Source organism: Chiloscyllium plagiosum, unplaced genomic scaffold (assembly GCF_037043375.1).
Source record: "Chiloscyllium plagiosum isolate Xiang-an unplaced genomic scaffold, Cpla_swu_hap1 HiC_scaffold_32, whole genome shotgun sequence".
Lineage (NCBI taxonomy): Eukaryota > Metazoa > Chordata > Chondrichthyes > Orectolobiformes > Hemiscylliidae > Chiloscyllium > Chiloscyllium plagiosum.
This window is the reverse complement of record NW_028270170.1, coordinates 15,015,787-15,034,462: the sequence shown is the minus strand read 5'-3', so window position 1 is coordinate 15,034,462 and position 18,676 is coordinate 15,015,787. Positions and strand designations below refer to the sequence as shown.

Genomic DNA, 18,676 nt, shown 5'->3' with positions numbered 1-18,676 from the left:
CCCAGCCGCTTCTTCATAAATACACTGTATACAGTCAGTCCCCGGCCATGCCTTCATAAGTACCCTGTGTACAGGCAGTCCCCGGCCGTGCCTTCATAAATACCCTGTATACAGCCCGTCCCCAGACATGCCTTCATAAATACCCTGTGTCCAGGCAGTCCATGCCGTGCCTGTATAAATACCCTATGTTCAGGCAGTCCCTGGCTGTGCCTTCATAAATACCCTGTGTACAGGTAGTCCCCAGCCGCTCCATCATAAATACCCTGTGTACAGGCAGTCCCCGGCCACTCCTCCATAAATACCCTGTGTGCAGGCAATCCCCGGCCCTGCCTTCATAAATACCCTGTGTACAGGCAGTCCCCAGCCATGCCATCATAAGTATACAGGCTGTCCCCAGCCGTGCCTTCGTAAATACCCTGTATAGAGGCAGTCCCCAGCCGTGCCTTCAAAAATATACAGGCAGTCCCCAGCTGTGCCTTCATAAATACCCTGTATACAGCCGTCCCCAGACGTGCCTTCATAAATACCCTGTGTACACACAGTGCCCGGCCGAGCCTTCATAAATATCCTGTGTACAGGCAGTCCCCAGCCGTGCCTTCATAAATATACACGCAGTCCCCGGCTGTGCCTCCACACATTTATAAATTCCCTGTGTACAGGCAGTCCCCAGACATGCTTTCATAAATACACTGTATACAGGCAATCCCCAGCCGTGCCTGCATAAATACCCTTTGTACAGGCAGTCCCCAGCCGTTTATTCATAAATATACAGGCAGACCCCCCCAGCCATGCTTTCATGAATACACTGTATACAGGCGGTCCCCGGCTGTGCCTTCATAAATATATGTGTACGGGCAGTCCCCAGCCGTGCCTTCATAAATATACAGGCTGTCCCCGGCTGTACCTTAATTAATACCCTGTCTTCAGGCTGTCCCCAGCCGTGCCTTCATAAATACCCTGTGTACAGGCAGTCCCCAGCCGTTTATTCATAAATACCCTGTGTACACGCAGTCCCCAGCCGCTCCTTCATAAATACCCTGGGTACAGGCAGTTCCCCATCTGCTCCTTCGTAAATACCCTATGTACAGGCCGTCCTCAGACATGCCTTCATAAATACCCTGTGTTCAGGCCGTCCCCACACATGCCTTCCTAAATACCCTGTGTACAGGCAGTCCCCAGACATGCCTTCATAAATACCCTGTATTCAGGCCGTCCCTAGACGTGCCTTCATAAATACCCTGTGGACAGGCAGTCCCCAGCCATGCATTCATAAATATACAAGCAGTCCCCAGCCATGCCTTCATAAATACCCAGTGTAGAGGCAGTCCCCTGCGGTGAATTCATAAATTCATAAATATACGAGCAGTCCCCAGCTGTGCCTTCACAATTACCCTGTATACACGCCATCCCTAGACGTGCCTTCACAAATACGTGCACAGGCAATCCCCGGCCGTGCCTTCATAAATATCCTGTGTACAGGCAGTCGCCAGCCGCTTCTTCATAAATACCCTGTGTACAGTCAGTCCCTGGCCATACCTGCATAAATATCCTGTGTACAGGCAGTCCCCAGCCGCGCCTTCACAAATACACTGTGTACAGGTAGTCCCTGGCCCTGCCTTCATAAATACCCTATGTACAGGCAGTCCACGGCCGTGCCTTCATAGATAACCTGTATACAGCCCGTCCCCAGACATGACTTCATAAATACCCTGTGTCCAGGCAGTCCCTGCCGTGCCTGTATAAATACCCTATGTTCAGGCAGTCCCTGGCTGTGCCTTCATAAATACCCTGTGCACAGGTAGTCCCCAGCTGCTCCATCATAAATAACCTGTGTACAGGCAATCCCCGGCCATGCCTTCATAAATACCCTGTGTACAGGCAGTCCCCAGCCATGCCTTCATAAGTATACAGGCTGTCCCCAGCCGTGCCTTCATAAATACCCTGTATAGAGGCAATCCCCAGCCGTGCCTTCATAAATATCCTGTATACAGCCGTCCCCAGACGTGCCTTCATAAATACCCTGTGTACACGCAGTGCCCGGCTGAGCATTCATAAATATCCTGTCTACATGCAGTGCCCGGCCGAGCCTTCATAAATATCCTGTGTACAGGCAGTCCCCAGCCGTGCCTTCATAAATATACACGCAGTCCCCGGCCGTGCCTCCACACATAGACAGGCTGCGCCCGGCTGTACCTTCATAAGGACCCTGTATACAGGCCGTCCCCAGACGTGCCTTCATAAATACCCTGTGTACAGGCAGCCCCAGCCATGCATTCATAAATATACGAGCAGTCCCCAGCTGTGCCTTCATAAATACCCTGTATACACGCCATCCCCAGACGTGCCTTCACAAATACCGTGTACAGCCAATCCCCGGCCGTGTCTTCATAAATATCCTGTGTACAGGCAGTCGCCAGCCGCTTCTTTATAAATACCCTGTATACAGCCCGTCCCCAGACATGCCTTCATAAATACCCTGTGTCCAGGCAGTCCATGCCGTGCCTGTATAAATACCCGATGTTCAGGCAGTCCCTGGCTGTGCCTTCATAAATACCCTGTGTACAGGTAGTCCCCAGCTGCTCCATCATAAATACCCTGTGTACAGGCAGTCCCCGGCCTCTCCTCCATAAATACCCTGTGTACAGGCAATCCCTGGCCCTGCCTTCATAAATACCCTGTGTACAGGCAGTCCCCAGCCATGCCTTCATAAGTATACAGGCAGTCCCCAGCCGTGCCTTCAAAAATATACAGGCAGTCCCCAGCTGTGCCTTCAAAAATATACAGGCAGTCCCCAGCTGTGCCTTCATAAATACCCTGTCTACAGCCGTCCCCAGACATGCCTTCATAAATACCCTGTGTACACGCAGTGCCCGGCCGAGACTTCATAAATATCCTGTGTACAGGCAGTCCCCAGCCGTGCCTTCATAAATATACACGCAGTCCCTGGCCGTGCCTCCACACATAGACAGGCTGTGCCGGCTGTACCTTCATAAGTACCCTGTATACAGGCCGTCCCCAGACGTGCCTTCATAAATACCCTGTGTACAGGCAGGACCAGCCATGCATTTATACATACCCTGTGTACAGGCAGTCCCCAGACGCTCCTTCATAAATACCTTGTGTACAGGCCGTCCCTAGATGTGCCTTTATATGAAACGTGTGTACCGGCAGACTCTGGCCGTGCCTTTATAAATGCTCTTTATACAGGCAGTACCGGGCTGTACCTTCATAAATACCCTGTGTACAGGCAGTCCACAGCTGTACCTTAATAAATATTCAGGCAGTCCCCGGCCGTACCTTAATAAATATGCTGTATACAGACAATCCCCAGCCGTGCCTTCATAAATACCCTGTGTACAGGCTGTCCCCGGCCATGCTTTCATAAATACACTGAAAACAGGCAGACCCCAGCCGTACCTTCATAAATACCCAGTGTACAGGCAGTCCCCAGCCATGCATTTATAAATTCCCTGTGTACAGGCAGTCCCCAGAAATGCTTTCATAAATACACTGTATACAGGCAGTCCCCAGCCGTGCCTTCATAAATATACAGGCAGTCCCCAGCCGTGCCTTCATAAATATACAGGCAGTCCCCAGCCGCTCCTTCATAAATACCCTATGTTTCGGCAGTCCCCAGCCGCTACTTCATAAATACCCTATGTTTCGGCAGTCCCCAGCCGCTCCTTCGTAAATACCCTGTGTACAGGCAGTCCCCGGCTGTGCCTTCATAAATACGCTGTGTACAGGCAGTCCCCAGCCGTGCCTTCATAAGTATACAGGCAGTCCACAGCCGTGCCTTCATAAATATACCGGCAGTCCCCAGCCATGCTTTCATAAATACACTGTATATAGGCAGTCCCCAGCCGCTACTTCATAAATACCCTGTGTACAGGCAGTCCCCGGCTGTACCTTCATAAATATCCTGTATACAGACAATCCCCAGCTGTGCCTTCATAAATGTACAGACTGCCCCCAGCTGTGCATTCATAAATACCCTGTGTATAGGCAGGCCCCGGCTGTACCTTCATAAATACCCTGTGTACACGCAGTCCCCAGCCGTGCCTTCATAAATATACAGGCAGTCCCCAGCCATGCTTTCATAAATACACTGTATACAGGCAGTCCCTGGCTGTGCCTTCATAAATACGCGGTGTACATGCAGTCCTCAGCCATGCCTTCATAAATATATAGGCAGTCCCCAGCCGTGCTTTCATAAATACACTGTATACACGCAGTCCCCGGCTGTGCCTTCATAAATATATGTCTACAGGCAGTCCGCAGCCGTGCATTCATAAATATACAGGCAGTCCCCGGCTGTACCTTCATTAATACCCTGTCTTCAGGCAGTCCCCAGCCGTGCCTTCATAAATACACTGTGTACAGGCAGTCCCCAGCCATGCCTTCATAAATATACAGGCAGACCCCCCAGCCATGCTTTCATGAATACACTGTATACAGGCGGTCCCCGGCTGTGCCTTCATAAATATATGTGTACGGGCAGTCACCAGCCGTGCCTTCATAAATATACAGGCAGTCCCCGGCTGTACCTTAATTAATACCCTGTCTTCAGGCTGTCCCCAGCCGTGCCTTCATAAATACCCTGTGTACAGGCAGTCCCCAGCCGTTTATTCATAAATACCCTGTGTACACGCAGTCCCCAGCCGCTCCTTCATAAATACCCTGGGTGCAGGCAGTTCCCCATCCGCTCCTTCGTAAATACCCTATGTACAGGCCGTCCTCAGACATGCCTTCATAAATACCCTGTTTTCAGGCCGTCCCCAGAAATGCCTTCCTAAATACCCTGTGTACTGGCTGTCTCCGGCCGTGCCTATGTAAATACCCTGTGTACAGGCAGTCCCCGGCCATATCTTCATAAATACCCTGTATTCAGGCCGTCCCTAGACGTGCATTCATAAATACCCTGTGTACAGGCAGTCCCCAGCCATGCATTCATAAATATACAAGCAGTCCCCAGCCATGCCTTCATAAATACCCTGTGTACAGGCAGTCCCCAGCGGTGCATTCATAAATATACGAGCAGTCCCCAGCTGTGCCTTCATAAATACCCTGTATACACGCCATCCCTAGACGTGCCTTCACAAATACGTGTACAGGCAGTCCCCAGCCGCGCCTTCACAAATACACTGTGTACAGGCAGTCCCCGGCCGCGCCTTCATAAATAACTGTATACAGCCCGTCCCCAGACATGCCTTCATAAATACCCTGTGTCCAGGCAGTCCCTGTCGTGCCTGTATAAATACCCTATGTTCAGGCAGTCCCTGGCTGTGCCTTCATAAATACCCTGTGTACAGGTAGTCCCCAGCCGCTCCATCATAAATACCCTGTGTACAGGCAATCCCCGACCCTGCCTTCATAAATACCCTGTGTATAGGCAGTCCCCAGCCATGCCTTCATAAGTATACAGGCTGTCCCCAGCCATGCCTTCGTAAACACCCTGTATAGAGGCAGTCCCCAGCCGTGCCTTCAAAAATATACAGCCGTCCCCAGACGTGCCTTCATAAATATCCTGTGTACACACAGTGCCCGGCCGAGCCTTCATAAATATCCTGTATACAGGCAGTCCCCAGCCGTGCCTTCATAAATATACACGCAGTCCCCGGCCGTGCCTCCACACATAGACAGGCTGTGCCGGCTGTACCTTCATAAGTACCCTGTATACAGGCAGTCCCCAGCTGTGCCTTCATAAATACCCTGTGTATTGGCAGTCCCCAGCCATGCATTTATACATACCCTGTGTACCGGCAGTCCCCAGACGCTCCTTCATAAATACCTTGTGTAAAGGCCGTCCCTAGATGTGCCTTTATATGTAACCTGTGTACTGGCGGACTCTGGCCGTGCCTTTATAAATGCTCTTTATACAGGCAGTACCGGGCCGTACCTTCATAAATACCCTGTTTACAGGCAGTCCACAGCTGTGCCTTCATAAATACCCTGTGTATTGGCAGTCCCCAGCCATGCATTTATACATACCCTATGTACCGGCAGTCCCCAGACGCTCCTTCATAAATACCTTGTGTACAGGCCGTCCCTAGATGTGCCTTTATATGTAACCTGTGTACTGGCGGACTCTGGCCGTGCCTTTATAAATGCTCTTTATACAGGCAGTACCGGGCCGTACCTTCATAAATACCCTGTTTACAGGCATTCCACAGCTGTACCTTTATAAATATACAGGCAGTCCCCGGCCGTACCTTAATAAATATGCTGTATACAGACAATCCCCAGCTGTGCCTTCATAAATACCCTGTGTACAGGCTGTCCCCGGCCATGCCTTCATAAATATACAGGCAGTCCCCAGCCGTGCTTTCATAAATACACTGTATACAGGCAGACCCCAGCCGTACCTTCATAAATACCCTGTGTACAGGCAGTCCCCAGCCATGCATTTATAAATTCCCTGTGTATAGGCAGTCCCCAGACATGCTTTCATAAATACACTGTATACAGGCAGTTCCCAGCTGTGCCTTCATAAATACCCTGTGTACAGGCAGTCCCCAGCCGTGCCTTCATAAATATACAGGCAGTCCCCAGCCGCTCCTTCATAAATACCCTATGTTTCGGCAGTCCCCAGCTGCTCCTTCATAAATACCCTGTGTACAGGCAGTCCCCGGCTGTGCCTTCATAAATACCCTGTGTACAGGCAGTCCCCAGCCGTGCCTTCATAAATATACAGGCAGTCCCCAGCCGCTCCTTCATAAATACCCTATGTTTCGGCAGTCCCCAGCTGCTCCTTCGTAAATACCCTGTGTACAGGCAGTCTCCGGCTGTGCCTTCATAAATACGCTGAGTACAGGCAGTCCCCAGCCGCTCCTTCATAAATACGCTGTGTACAGGCAGTCCCCGGCTGTGCCTTCATAAATACGCTGTGTACAGGCAGTCCCCAGCCGTGCCTTCGTAAATACACTGTATATAGGCAGTCCCCAGCCGCTCCTTCATAAATACCCTGTGTACAGGCAGTCCCCGGCTGTACCTTCATAAATACCCTGTGTACAGGCAGTCCACAGCTGTACCTTTATAAATATACAGGCAGTCCCCGGCCGTACCTTCATAAATATCCTGTATACAGACAATCCCCAGCTGTGCCTTCATAAATGTACAGACTGCCCCCAGCTGTGCATTCATAAATACCCTGTGTATAGGCAGGCCTCGGCTGTACCTTCATAAGTACCCTGTGTACAGGCAGTCCCCAGCCGTGCCTTCATAAATACCCTGTGTACACGCAGTCCCAGGCCGTGCCTTCATAAATATACAGGCAGTCCCCAGCCATGCTTTCATAAATACACTGTATACAGGCAGTCCCCGGCTGTGCCTTCATAAATATATGTATACAGGCAGTCCGCAGCCGTGCCTTCATAAATATACAGGCAGTCCCCGGCTGTACCTTCATTAATACCCTGTCTTCAGGCAGTCCCCAGCCATGCCTTCATAAATATACAGGCAGACCCCCCAGCCATGCTTTCATGAATACACTGTATACAGGCGGTCCCCGGCAGTGCCTTCATAAATATATGTGTACGGGCAGTCCCCAGCCGTGCCTTCATAAATATATAGGCAGTCCCCGGCTGTACCTTAATTAATACCCTGTCTTCAGGCTGTCCCCAGACATGCCTTCATAAATACCCTGTGTACAGGCAGTCCCCAGCCGTTTATTCATAAATACCCTGTGTACACGCAGTCCCCAGCCGCTCCTTCATAAATACCCTGGGTGCAGGCAGTTCCCCATCCGCTCTTTCGTAAATACCCTATGTACAGGCCGTCCCCAGACATGCCTTCATAAATACCCTGTGTTCAGGCCGTCCCCACACATGCCTTCCTAAATACCCTGTGTACAGGCAGTCCCCAGACATGCCTTCATAAATACCCTGTGTACTGGCTGTCTCCGGCCGTGCCTATGTAAATACCCTGTCTACAGGCAGTCCCCGGCCATATCTTCATAAATACCCTGTATTCAGGCCGTCCCTAGACGTGCCTTCATAAATACCCTGTGTACAGGCAGTCCCCAGCCATGCCTTCATAAATACCCAGTGTACAGGCAGTCCCCAGTGGTGCATTCATAAATATACGAGCAGTCCCCAGCTGTGCCTTCATAAATACCCTGTATACACGACATCCCTAGATGTGCCTTCACAAATACGTGTACAGGCAGTAACCAACCGCGCCTTCACAAATACACTGTGTACAGGTAGTCCCTCGCCCTGCCTTCATAAATACCCTATGTACAGGCAGTCCCCGGCCGTGCCTTCATAAATAACCTGTATACAGCCCGTCCCCAGACATGCCTTCATAAATACCCTGTGTCCAGGCAGTCCCTGCCGTGCCTGTATAAATACCCTATGTTCAGGCAGTCCCTGGCTGTGCCTTCATAAATACCCTGTGTACAGGTAGTCCCCAGCCGCTCCATCATAAATACCCTGTGTACAGGCAGTCCCTGGCCACTCCTCCATAAATACCCTGTGTACAGGCAATCCCCGGCCCTGCCTTCATAAATACCCTGTGTACAGGTAGTCCCCAGCCATGCCTTCATAAGTATACAGGCTGTCCCCAGCCGTGCCTTCGTAAATACCCTGTATACAGGCAGTCCCCAGCCGTGCCTTCAAAAATATACAGGCAGTCCCCAGCCGTGCCTTCATAAATACCCTGTATACAGCCGTCCCCAGACGTGCCTTCATAAATACCCTGTGTACACGCAGTGCCTGGCCGAGCCTTCATAAATATCCTGTGTACACGCAGTGCCCGGCCGAGCCTTCATAAATATCCTGTGTCCAGGCAGTCCCCAGCCGTGCCTTCATAAATATACACGCAGTCCCCGGCCGTGCCTCCACACATAGACAGGTTGTGCCCGGCTGTACCTTCATAAGTACCCTGTATACAGGCCGTCCCCAGACGTGCCTTCATAAATACCCTGTGTACAGGCAGCCCCAGCCATGCATTCATAAATATACAAGCAGTCGGCAGCCGTGCCTTCATAAATACCAAGTGTACAGGCAGTCCCCAGCCGTGCATTCATAAATATACGAGCAGTCCCCAGCTGTGCCTTCGTAAATACCCTGTATACACGCCATCCCCAGATGTGCCTTCACAAATACCGTGTACAGGCAATCCCCGGCCGTGCCTTCATAAATATCCTGAGTACAGGCATTCGCCAGCCGCTTCTTCATAAATACCCTGTGTCCAGTCAGTCCCCGGCTGTGCCTTCATGAATACCCTGTGTACAGGCAGTCCCCGGCCGTGCCTTCGTAAATACCCTGTATACAGCCGTCCCCAGACATGCCTTCATAAATACCCTGTGTCCAGGCAGTCCATGCCGTGCCTGTATAAATACCCTATGTTCAGGCAGTCCCTGGCTGTGCCTGCATAAATACCCTGTGTACAGGCAATCCCCGGCCCTGCCTTCATAAATACCCTGTGTACAGGCAGTCCCCAGCCGTGCCTTCATAAATACCCTGTATACAGCCGTCCCCAGACGTGCCTTCATAAATACCCTGTGTACACGCAGTGCCCGGCCGAGCCTTCATAAATATCCTGTGTACACGCAGTGCCCGGCCGAGCCTTCATAAATATCCTGTGTACAGGCAGTCCCCAGCCGTGCCTTCATAAATATACACGCAGTCCCCGGCCGTGCCTCCACACATAGACAGGCTGTGCCGGCTGTACCTTCATAAGTACCCTGTATACAGGCCGTCCCCAGACGTGCCTTCATAAATACCCTGAGAACAGGCAGCCCCAGCCATGCATTCATAAGTATACAGGCAGTCCCCAGCTGTGCCTTCATAAATACCCTGTGTATTGGCAGTCCCCAGCCATGCATTTATACATACCCTGTGTACCGGCAGTCCCCAGACGCTCCTTCATAAATACCTTGTGTACAGGCCGTCCCTAGATGTGCCTTTATATGTAACCTGTGTACTGGCGGACTCTGGCCGTGCCTTTATAAATGCTCTTTATACAGGCAGTACCGGGCCGTACCTTCATAAATACCCTGTTTACAGGCATTCCACAGCTGTACCTTTATAAATATACAGGCAGTCCCCGGCCGTACCTTAATAAATATGCTGTATACAGACAATCCCCAGCTGTGCCTTCATAAATACCCTGTGTACAGGCTGTCCCCGGCCATGCCTTCATAAATATACAGGCAGTCCCCAGACATGCTTTCATAAATACACTGTATACAGGCAGACCCCAGCCGTACCTTCATAAATACCCTGTGTACAGGCAGTCCCCAGCCATGCATTTATAAATTCCCTGTGTACAGGCAGTCCCCAGACATGCTTTCATAAATACACTGTATACAGGCAGTTCCCGGCTGTGCCTTCATAAATACCCTGTGTACAGGCAGTCCCCAGCCGTGTCTTCATAAATATACAGGCAGTCCCCAGCCGCTCCTTCATAAATACCCTATGTTTCGGCAGTCCCCAGCTGCTCCTTCGTAAATACCCTGTGTACAGGCAGTCCCCGGCTGTGCCTTCATAAATACGCTGTGTACAGGCAGTCCCCAGCCGTGCCTTCATAAGTATACAGGCAGTCCGCAGCCGTGCCTTCATAAATATACCGGCAGTCCCCAGCCATGCTTTCATAAATACACTGTATATAGGCAGTCCCCAGCTGCTACTTCATAAATACCCTGTGTACCAGCAGACCCTGACCGTGCCTTCATAAATACCCTGTGTATAGGCAGTCCCCAGCTGTACCTTCATAAATATCCTGTATACAGACAATACCCAGCCGTGCCTTCATAAATGTACAGACTGCCCCCAGCTGTGCCTTCATAAATACCCGGTGTATAGGCTGTCCCCAGCCGCTCCTTCATAAATACCCTGTGTACAGGCAGTCACCGGCTGTACCTTCATAAATACCCTGTGTACAGGCTAGTCCACAGCTGTACCTTTATAAATATACAGGCAGTACCCAGCCGTACCTTCATAAATATCCTGTACACAGACAATCCCCAGCCGTGCCTTCATAAATGTACAGACTGCCCCCAGCTGTGCCTTCATAAATACCCTGTGTACAGCCAGCCCCCGGCTGTACCTTCATAAGTACCCTGTGTACAGGCAGTCCCCAGCCGTATCTTTATAAATATACAGGCATTCGCCAGCTGTGCCTTCATAAATACCCTGTGTACAGGCAGTCCCCAGCCATGCATTTATACATACCCTGTGTGCAGGCAGTCCCCAGCCGCTCCTTCATAAATACCCTGTGTACACGCAGCCCCCGGCTGTACCTTCATAAGTACCCTGTGTACAGGCAGTCCCCAGCCGTGCCTTTATAAATATACAAGCAGTCGCCAGCTGTGCCTTCATAAATACCTTGTGTACAGGCTGTCCCCGGCCATGCCTTCATAAGTATACAGGCAGACCCCAGCCGTACCTTCATAAATATCCTGTGTACAGGCAGTCCCCAGCATGCACTTATAAATACACTGTATACAGGCAGTCCCCGGCTGTGCCTTCATAAATACACTGTGTACAGGCAGGTTCCAGCCGTGCCTTCCTAAATATACAGGCAGTCCCCCGCTGTACCTTCATTAATACCCTGTCTTCAGGCCGTCCCCAGCCGTGCCTTCATAAATACCCTTTGTATAGACAGTCCCCAGCCGTGCATTCATAAATACCCTGTGTGCACGCAGTCCCCAGCCGCTCCTTCATAAATACCCTGGGTACAGGCAGTCCCCAGCTTCTCCTTCGTAAATACCCTGTATACAGACAGTCCCCAGACATGCCTTCATAAATACCCTGTGTACAGGCAGTCCCCAGACATGCCTTCATAAATACCCTGTGTCCAGACAGTCCCCAGACATGCCTTCATAAATACCCTGTGTACTGGCTGTCTCCGGCCGTGCCTATGTAAATACCCTGTCTACAGGCAGTCCCCGGCCATGCCTTCATAAGTACCGTGTATTCAGGCCATCCCCAGACGTGCATTCATAAATACCCTGTGTACAGACAGTCTCCAGCCATGCCTTCATAAATACCCTGTGTACAGGCAGTCCCCAGCCGTACCTTCATAAATACCGTGTGTACAGGCAGTCCCCAGCCACTCATTTATAAATACCCTGTGTACAGGTTGTCCCCATCCACTCCTTCACAAATACCCTATGTTCAGGCAGTCCCAGGCTGTGCCTTCATAAATACCCTGTGTACTGGCAGTCCCCGGCCGTGCCTTCATAAATACCCTGTGTACAGGCAGTCCGCGCCGTGCCTGCATAAATACCCTATGTTCAGGCAGTCCCAGGCTGTGCCTTCATAAATACCCTGTGTACAGGCAGTCCCCGGCCACTCCTTCATAAATACCCTGTGTACAGGCAGTCCCCAGCCATGCCTTCGTAAATACCCGGTATACAGGCAGTCCCCAGACGTGCCTTCATACATATACAAGCAGTCCCCAGCCGTGCCTTCATAAATACCCTGTATACAGCCGTCCCCAGACGGATCTTCATAAATACCCTGTGTACACGCAGTCCACGGCCGTGCCTTCATAAATATCCTGTATACAGGCAGTCCCCAGCCTTGCCTTCATAAATATACAGGCAGTCCACAGCCATGCTTTCATAAATACACTGTATACAGGCAATCCCCAGCCACTACTTCATAAATACCTTGTGTACAGGCAGTCCCCAGACGTTCCTTTATAAGTATACTGTGTAGCAGCAGACCCTGGCCCTGCCTTTATAAATACCATGTGTACAGGCAGTCCTCAGCCGTGCATTCCTAAATACCCTGTGTACAGGCAGTCCCCGGCCGCTCCTTCATAAATACCCTGTGTACAAGCATTCCCCAGCCGTGCCTTCATAAGTATACAGACAGTCCCCAGCTGTGCCTTCATAAATACCCTGTATACACGCCGTCCCCAGGAGTGCCTTCACAAATACCCTGTGTACAGGCTGTCCCTGGCCGTGCCTGCATAAATACCCTGTGTACAGGCAGTCCCCAGCCGTGCCTTCATAAATATACACGCAGTCCGCGGCCATGCCTTCATAAATACCCTGTATACACGCCGTCCCCAGATGTGCCTTCATAAATACCCTGTATACACGCCGTCCCCAGACGTGCCTTCATAAGTATACAGGCAGTCCCCAGCAGTGCCTCCACACATATGCAGGCAGTCCACAGCTGTACCTTTATAAATATACAGGCAGTCCCCGGCCCTACCTTCATAAATATCCTGTATACAGACACTCCTAAGCCGTGCCTTCATAAATGTACAGACTGCCACCAGCTGTGCCTTCATAAATACCCTGTGTACTGGCTGTGTCTGGCTATGCCTTCATAAATACCCTGTGTACAGGCTGTCCCCGGCCATGCATTTATAAATACCCTGTGTAAAGGCAGTCCCCAGCCATGCTTTCATAAATATACTGTATACAGGCAGTCCCCGGCTGTGCCTTCATAAATACCCTGTGTACAGGCAGTCCCCAGCCATGCATTTATAAATTCCCTGTGTACAGGCAGTCCCCAGACATGCTTTCATAAATACACTGTATACAGGCAGTCCCCAGCCGTGCCTTCATAAATATACAGGCAGTCCCCAGCCGCTCCTTCATAAATACCCTATGTTTCGGCAGTCCCCAGCCGCTCCTTCGTAAATACCCTGTGTACAGGCAGTCCCCGGCTGTGCCTTCATAAATACGCTGTGTACAGGCAGTCCCCAGCCGTGCCTTCATAAGTATACAGGCAGTCCGCAGCCGTGCCTTCATAAATATACCGGCAGTCCTCAGCCATGCTTTCATAAATACACTGTATATAGGCAGTCCCCAGCCATGCCTTCATAAATACCCTGTGTATAGGCAGTCCCCATCCGCTCCCTCATAAATACCCTGTGTACAGGCAGTCCCCGGCTGTGCCTTCATAAATACCCTGTGTACATGCAGTCCCCAGCCGCTCCTTCATAAATACCCTGTATATAGGCAGTCCCCAGCCGTTCCTTCATAAATACCCTGTGTACAGGCAGTCCCCGGCTGTGCCTTCATAAATATACAGGCAGTCCCCAGCCATGCTTTCATAAATACACTGTATACAGGCAGTCCCAAGCCGCTCCTTCATAAATTCCCTGTGTACCAGCAGACCCTAGCCGTGCCTTTATAAATACCCTGTGTACAAGCAGTCTCCGGCTGTACCTTCATAAATACCCTGTGTACAGGCAGTCCCCGGCCGTACCTTCATAAATATCCTGTATACAGACATTCTCCAGCCGTGCCTTCATAAATGTACAGAGTGCCCCCAGCTGTACCTTCATAAGTACCCTGTGTACAGGCAGTCCCCAGCCGTGCCTTCAAAAATATACAGGCAGTCCCCAGCCATGCTTTCATACACTGTATACAGGCAGTCCCCTGCTGTGCCTTCATAAATACGCTGTGTACAGGCAGTCCTCAGCCGTGCCTTCATAAATATACAGGCAGTCCCCAACTGTACCTTCATTAATACCCTGTATTCAGGCCGTTCCCAGCCGTGCCTTCATAAATACCCTGTGTACAGGCAGTCCCTGGCCGTACCTTCATAAATACCCTTTGTACAGTCCCCAGCCTTGCATTCATAAATACCTTGTGTACACGCAGTCCCCATCCACTCCTTCATAAATACCCTGGGAACAGGCAGTCCCCAGCCTCACCTTCATAAATACCCTATGTACAGGCAGTCCCCAGACATGCCTTCATAAATACCCTATGTGCAGGCAGTCCCCAGACATGCCTTCATAAATACCCTGTGTACAGGCAGTCCCCGGCCATATCTTCATAAATACCCTGTGTACAGGCAGTCCCCAGCCATGCATTCATAAATATACGAGCAGTCCCCAGCCGTGCCTTCATAAATACCCTGTATACACGCCGTCCCCAGCCGTGCCTTCATAAATACCCTGTATACACGCCGTCCCCAGCCGTGCCTTCATAAATACCCTGTATACACGCCGTCCCCAGCCGTGCCTTCATAAATACCCTGTATACACGCCATCCCCAGACGTGCCTTCACAAATATCCTGTGTACTGGCAATCCCCGGCCGTGCCTTCATAAATATCCTGTGTACAGGCAGTTGCCAGCCGCTCCTTCATAAATACCCTGTGTACAGTCAGTCCCTGGCCGTACCTGCATAAATACCCTGTGTACAGGCAGTTCTCGGCCGCGCCTTCACAAATACACTGTGTACAGGCTGTCCCTGACCCTGCCTTCATAAATACCCTGCGTACAAGCAGTCCCCGGCCGTGCCTTCATAAATACCCAGTATACAGCCCGTTCCCAGACAAGCCTTCATAAATACCCTGCGTACAAGCAGTCCCCGGCCGTGCCTTCATAAATACCCTGTGTACAGGCAGTCCCCGCCGTGCCTGCATAAATACCCTGTATACAGGCAGTCCCCGGACGTGCCTGCATAAATACCCTGTGTACAGGAGTTCCCAGCCATGCCTTGATTAAATATACAGGCAGTCCCAAGCCATGCCTTCATAAATATACAGGCAATCTCCAGCCGTACCTTCATAAATACCCTGTATACAGGCACTCCCCGGCTATACATTCATAAATCCCTGTTTACATGCAGTCCCCAGCTGTGCCTTTATAAATTCCCTGTGTACAGGCAGTCCCCAGCTGTACTTTGATAAATACCCTGTATATAGTCTGTCCCCAGCTGTATGTTGATAAATACCGTGTACATGTAGTCCCCGAATGTACCTTCATACGTACCCTGTGTACAGGCAGACCCCAGCCATGCCTTCATAAAGACAGGCAGTCCCGGCCCTACCTTCATAAATACCTTGTATACAAGCAGACCCCAGCCGTACCTTCATAAATACCCTGTGTACAGGCAGTCCCCGGCCGTACCTTCATAAATACCCTGTGTACAGGCAGTCCCCGGCCGTACCTTCATAAATACCCTGTGTTTAGGCAGCGTCCAGTCGTACCTTCTTAAATACCCTGTGTACAGGCAGTCCCCAGGTTGCAAGTAGGTTCAATTTCGGAGTTAGTTTGCAAGCCAATTCGTATGCAAGTCAAAACACAATGCAGGACACTGTGAAGTAGTTTGTTCATAAGGGCAGGAAGTATGTCAGGTGTTTAAAATTAAACTACTGAATGGGATCATGCTCATAAATCAGAAGGTCATAAATTAGAGATCCTCTGTGTACTTCCATGAATTATAACTGATTATATACCTAACTGTCCAGTGACCCCTGTGCCTATATAAAGGTTGTGCATTTGAAAATTTGGAAGTACAATTGCAACAAGAAACACACTTGGCTGCTAACTGATCACTTTACCTTTCTGCACAGATCGACATAGTAGTGCCAGTCCAGAGGTACAGAAGGAAGAAGAAAAGAAATTTAAAGAAGTTGGAGAAGCTTTTAGTATCCTCTCGGATCCAAAAAAGAAAGCACGTTATGACAGTGGTCAAGATTTGGACGATGATGGCATGAACTCTGGTGGTAAGTGCTGATAAAACTGCCTCACATTCAGTGCTTTAGCCAGCAACATTTTTCTACAGCTTTGAACGTCGTATCCTACTCAGGTTTTCAATCTGCAAATTTCTACTTCTATTCAAGATTCTACTTCTATTGTAAGCTGATGACTTGGGGCATGAAGGATCTGTCTGAGATCTTTACCACAAGGGCTCATTTGAGTGGCTGTTTGCAGTACTCAGCTGCAGCTAAATCAAGACTGTCAGGGTCACAAGAAATAGCTTCTTGCATTCACCCAGTTGCCCCTCAGGCTGGCTCACCCTGTGCGGAGCCCATGATTACAGTAAAGCATTCTGTTTTATTTTCAACTGTGGTATAATAGGCAGATTTGGTTCCTGAAGCGCTCGTGCTCATATGTGGGCTGCCTTAAGTGTCCTATGTGCTTAAATCAGAAATCAGGAGGAAGATTTAAAAAAGATACAAGGGGCAGTTTTTTTTACAAGTGGTTCGTGTGTGGAATAAACTTCCAGAAGGAGTGGGGGATGTGGATAGTTACAACATTTAAAAGACGTTTAGATAAGTATATGGGCCAAGCACAGGCAGATGGTACTAATTTAGTTTGGGATTTTGATCAGCATGGACTGGTTGGAGCGAAGGCTCTGTTCCTGTGCTGTATGAGTCTGACTCTATTTCGGGTCAGAATCAGTCAAAGTGAAAACTTGCAAAATAAGTGTAGTTTGCTTTTCCTACAAATTGATGTTTTAATTACTTTGTTAATTGTTATTTTTCTTTTGTTACAGATTTCGATGCTAATAATATTTTCAAGGCATTTTTCGGTAGTCCGGGTGGCTTCAGTTTTGAAGGTGGGTTTTAGGTTTTTGGAGCGTTTGATAAACACAAGATGTGTAATCGTGTGCTTTTAACTTTAAAAAAGAAAATTGTATTGTGAGATCTCGACTAGTTCCTGAGTGAGCAGATACAAGGCCTCCATTGCTGTGAAACCAGAAAATGCTCCTCTGTAGTATTAAGAATTGGGACTCAATTAATCATGTCCAGCAAGAATAAACAGCTTGACAGTGGTTAGTCTCCCAGCAAAACTTTAAAATGAGTTCCCCATATAACCACAACTTACCAAGTCAACATTTTCGGAGTAAGATTACAGACAGTATTTTTTAAGCAATTGAAAGTGAGCATTTATTCTTCCAGTGTACTGACCCAATCGCCTTCCCAATAGAGATGGCCAGGTCTTGAGTTTAGAGTCTTAGGGTGGACTCTAAACTCCACCCTAAGTGGATAGGGTGGATAAGTGAGCCTTCTATAGTATTAGTCCCTGAGTTGCTGACCCTGGCCAGCAAGTAATATTAGAATAATGTATCAAGGTCCAGTGTCCAATTATACTTGAGGAACCTTCCAATAATACATTAAACATATGCCAGTTATAAGTTGTTTAAATAAAGATCTGACATGCTATCAATTGCAGCTCTTTGCAACCTAACTTGTATATGAAAGGGCTTTCTTATTGAGGGAAAATTCCCTTCAACTGTGTTGACCCACCTGTGACCAAATGGAAGTTGCTGTTCAAACAGAGGACGTTTGTTGTTGTTTTAAGACTGGATGCAGATGTTAATAGATCTTCTTTTCTCTTTTCAGCTTCTGGTCCTGGGAATTTTTTCTTCCAATTTGGCTAATGCGCAACCTTTTGTTCAATGTCACTGGGTGTAATTCAAGCAAAAATAAAATAAATACCCCTGTTTCCCTGTGTTTAATCTATTTAGAGGAGAAACTTCCATGTTTCAGTTGAATACCTCTTGTATTCATGTAATTCTATGTTTTTGTTGAAAAAGAAGCCGTCATCACAGAATGTGAAGCTGACCTTAATGCTTTGTTTTTATAATCATATTAATTAAAAATAAAAAGGATTACCTCATTTTGAAGTATGCAGTCCCTCACGCTAACGGTCTTCAGTTGTGTAAATAGAGGCAGTTGAGCTTTTATGTAGATGAGGGTATTTCTTCGCAATGCAGGAAAGTCCACTTTTTATTCAAACGAAAACCGAGCTTGTATTTAAAGCAGTGGATTTTTTCTGTGCTTCTGTTCAGCAGAATTACCAACTTTTAAATGACTGGTGGAGTGGCTCACTTCATCAGCCTCTCCACATAGTCCATTGTATCCTTTCCAGTTATCAACCTTGCCAGTGAAAGGAACATTTGCTACTGATGGTTACAGGTGCTAGCTCAAACACGCTGCTGACAGGGACAGGGAAAAGAGAGA

General features: G+C 49.3%; 1 protein-coding gene across 2 annotated transcripts in view; it reads left to right on the top strand.

Moving 5' to 3' along the window:
* The window catches only part of dnajc7 (DnaJ (Hsp40) homolog, subfamily C, member 7), a 61,242-nt gene extending 42,900 nt beyond the window's left edge, over positions 1 to 18,342 (top strand). For both annotated transcript variants that reach the window (XM_043674943.2, XM_043674945.2), the window contains exons 12-14: positions 16,280 to 16,432; positions 17,206 to 17,268; positions 18,056 to 18,342. In XM_043674943.2, coding sequence (XP_043530878.2) covers positions 16,280 to 16,432; positions 17,206 to 17,268; positions 18,056 to 18,093 — 254 coding nt within the window. In that variant the 3' untranslated portion in view covers positions 18,094 to 18,342. The remainder of the gene's footprint in view (positions 1 to 16,279; positions 16,433 to 17,205; positions 17,269 to 18,055) is intronic.
* Positions 18,343 to 18,676: the final 334 nt, after the last annotated feature.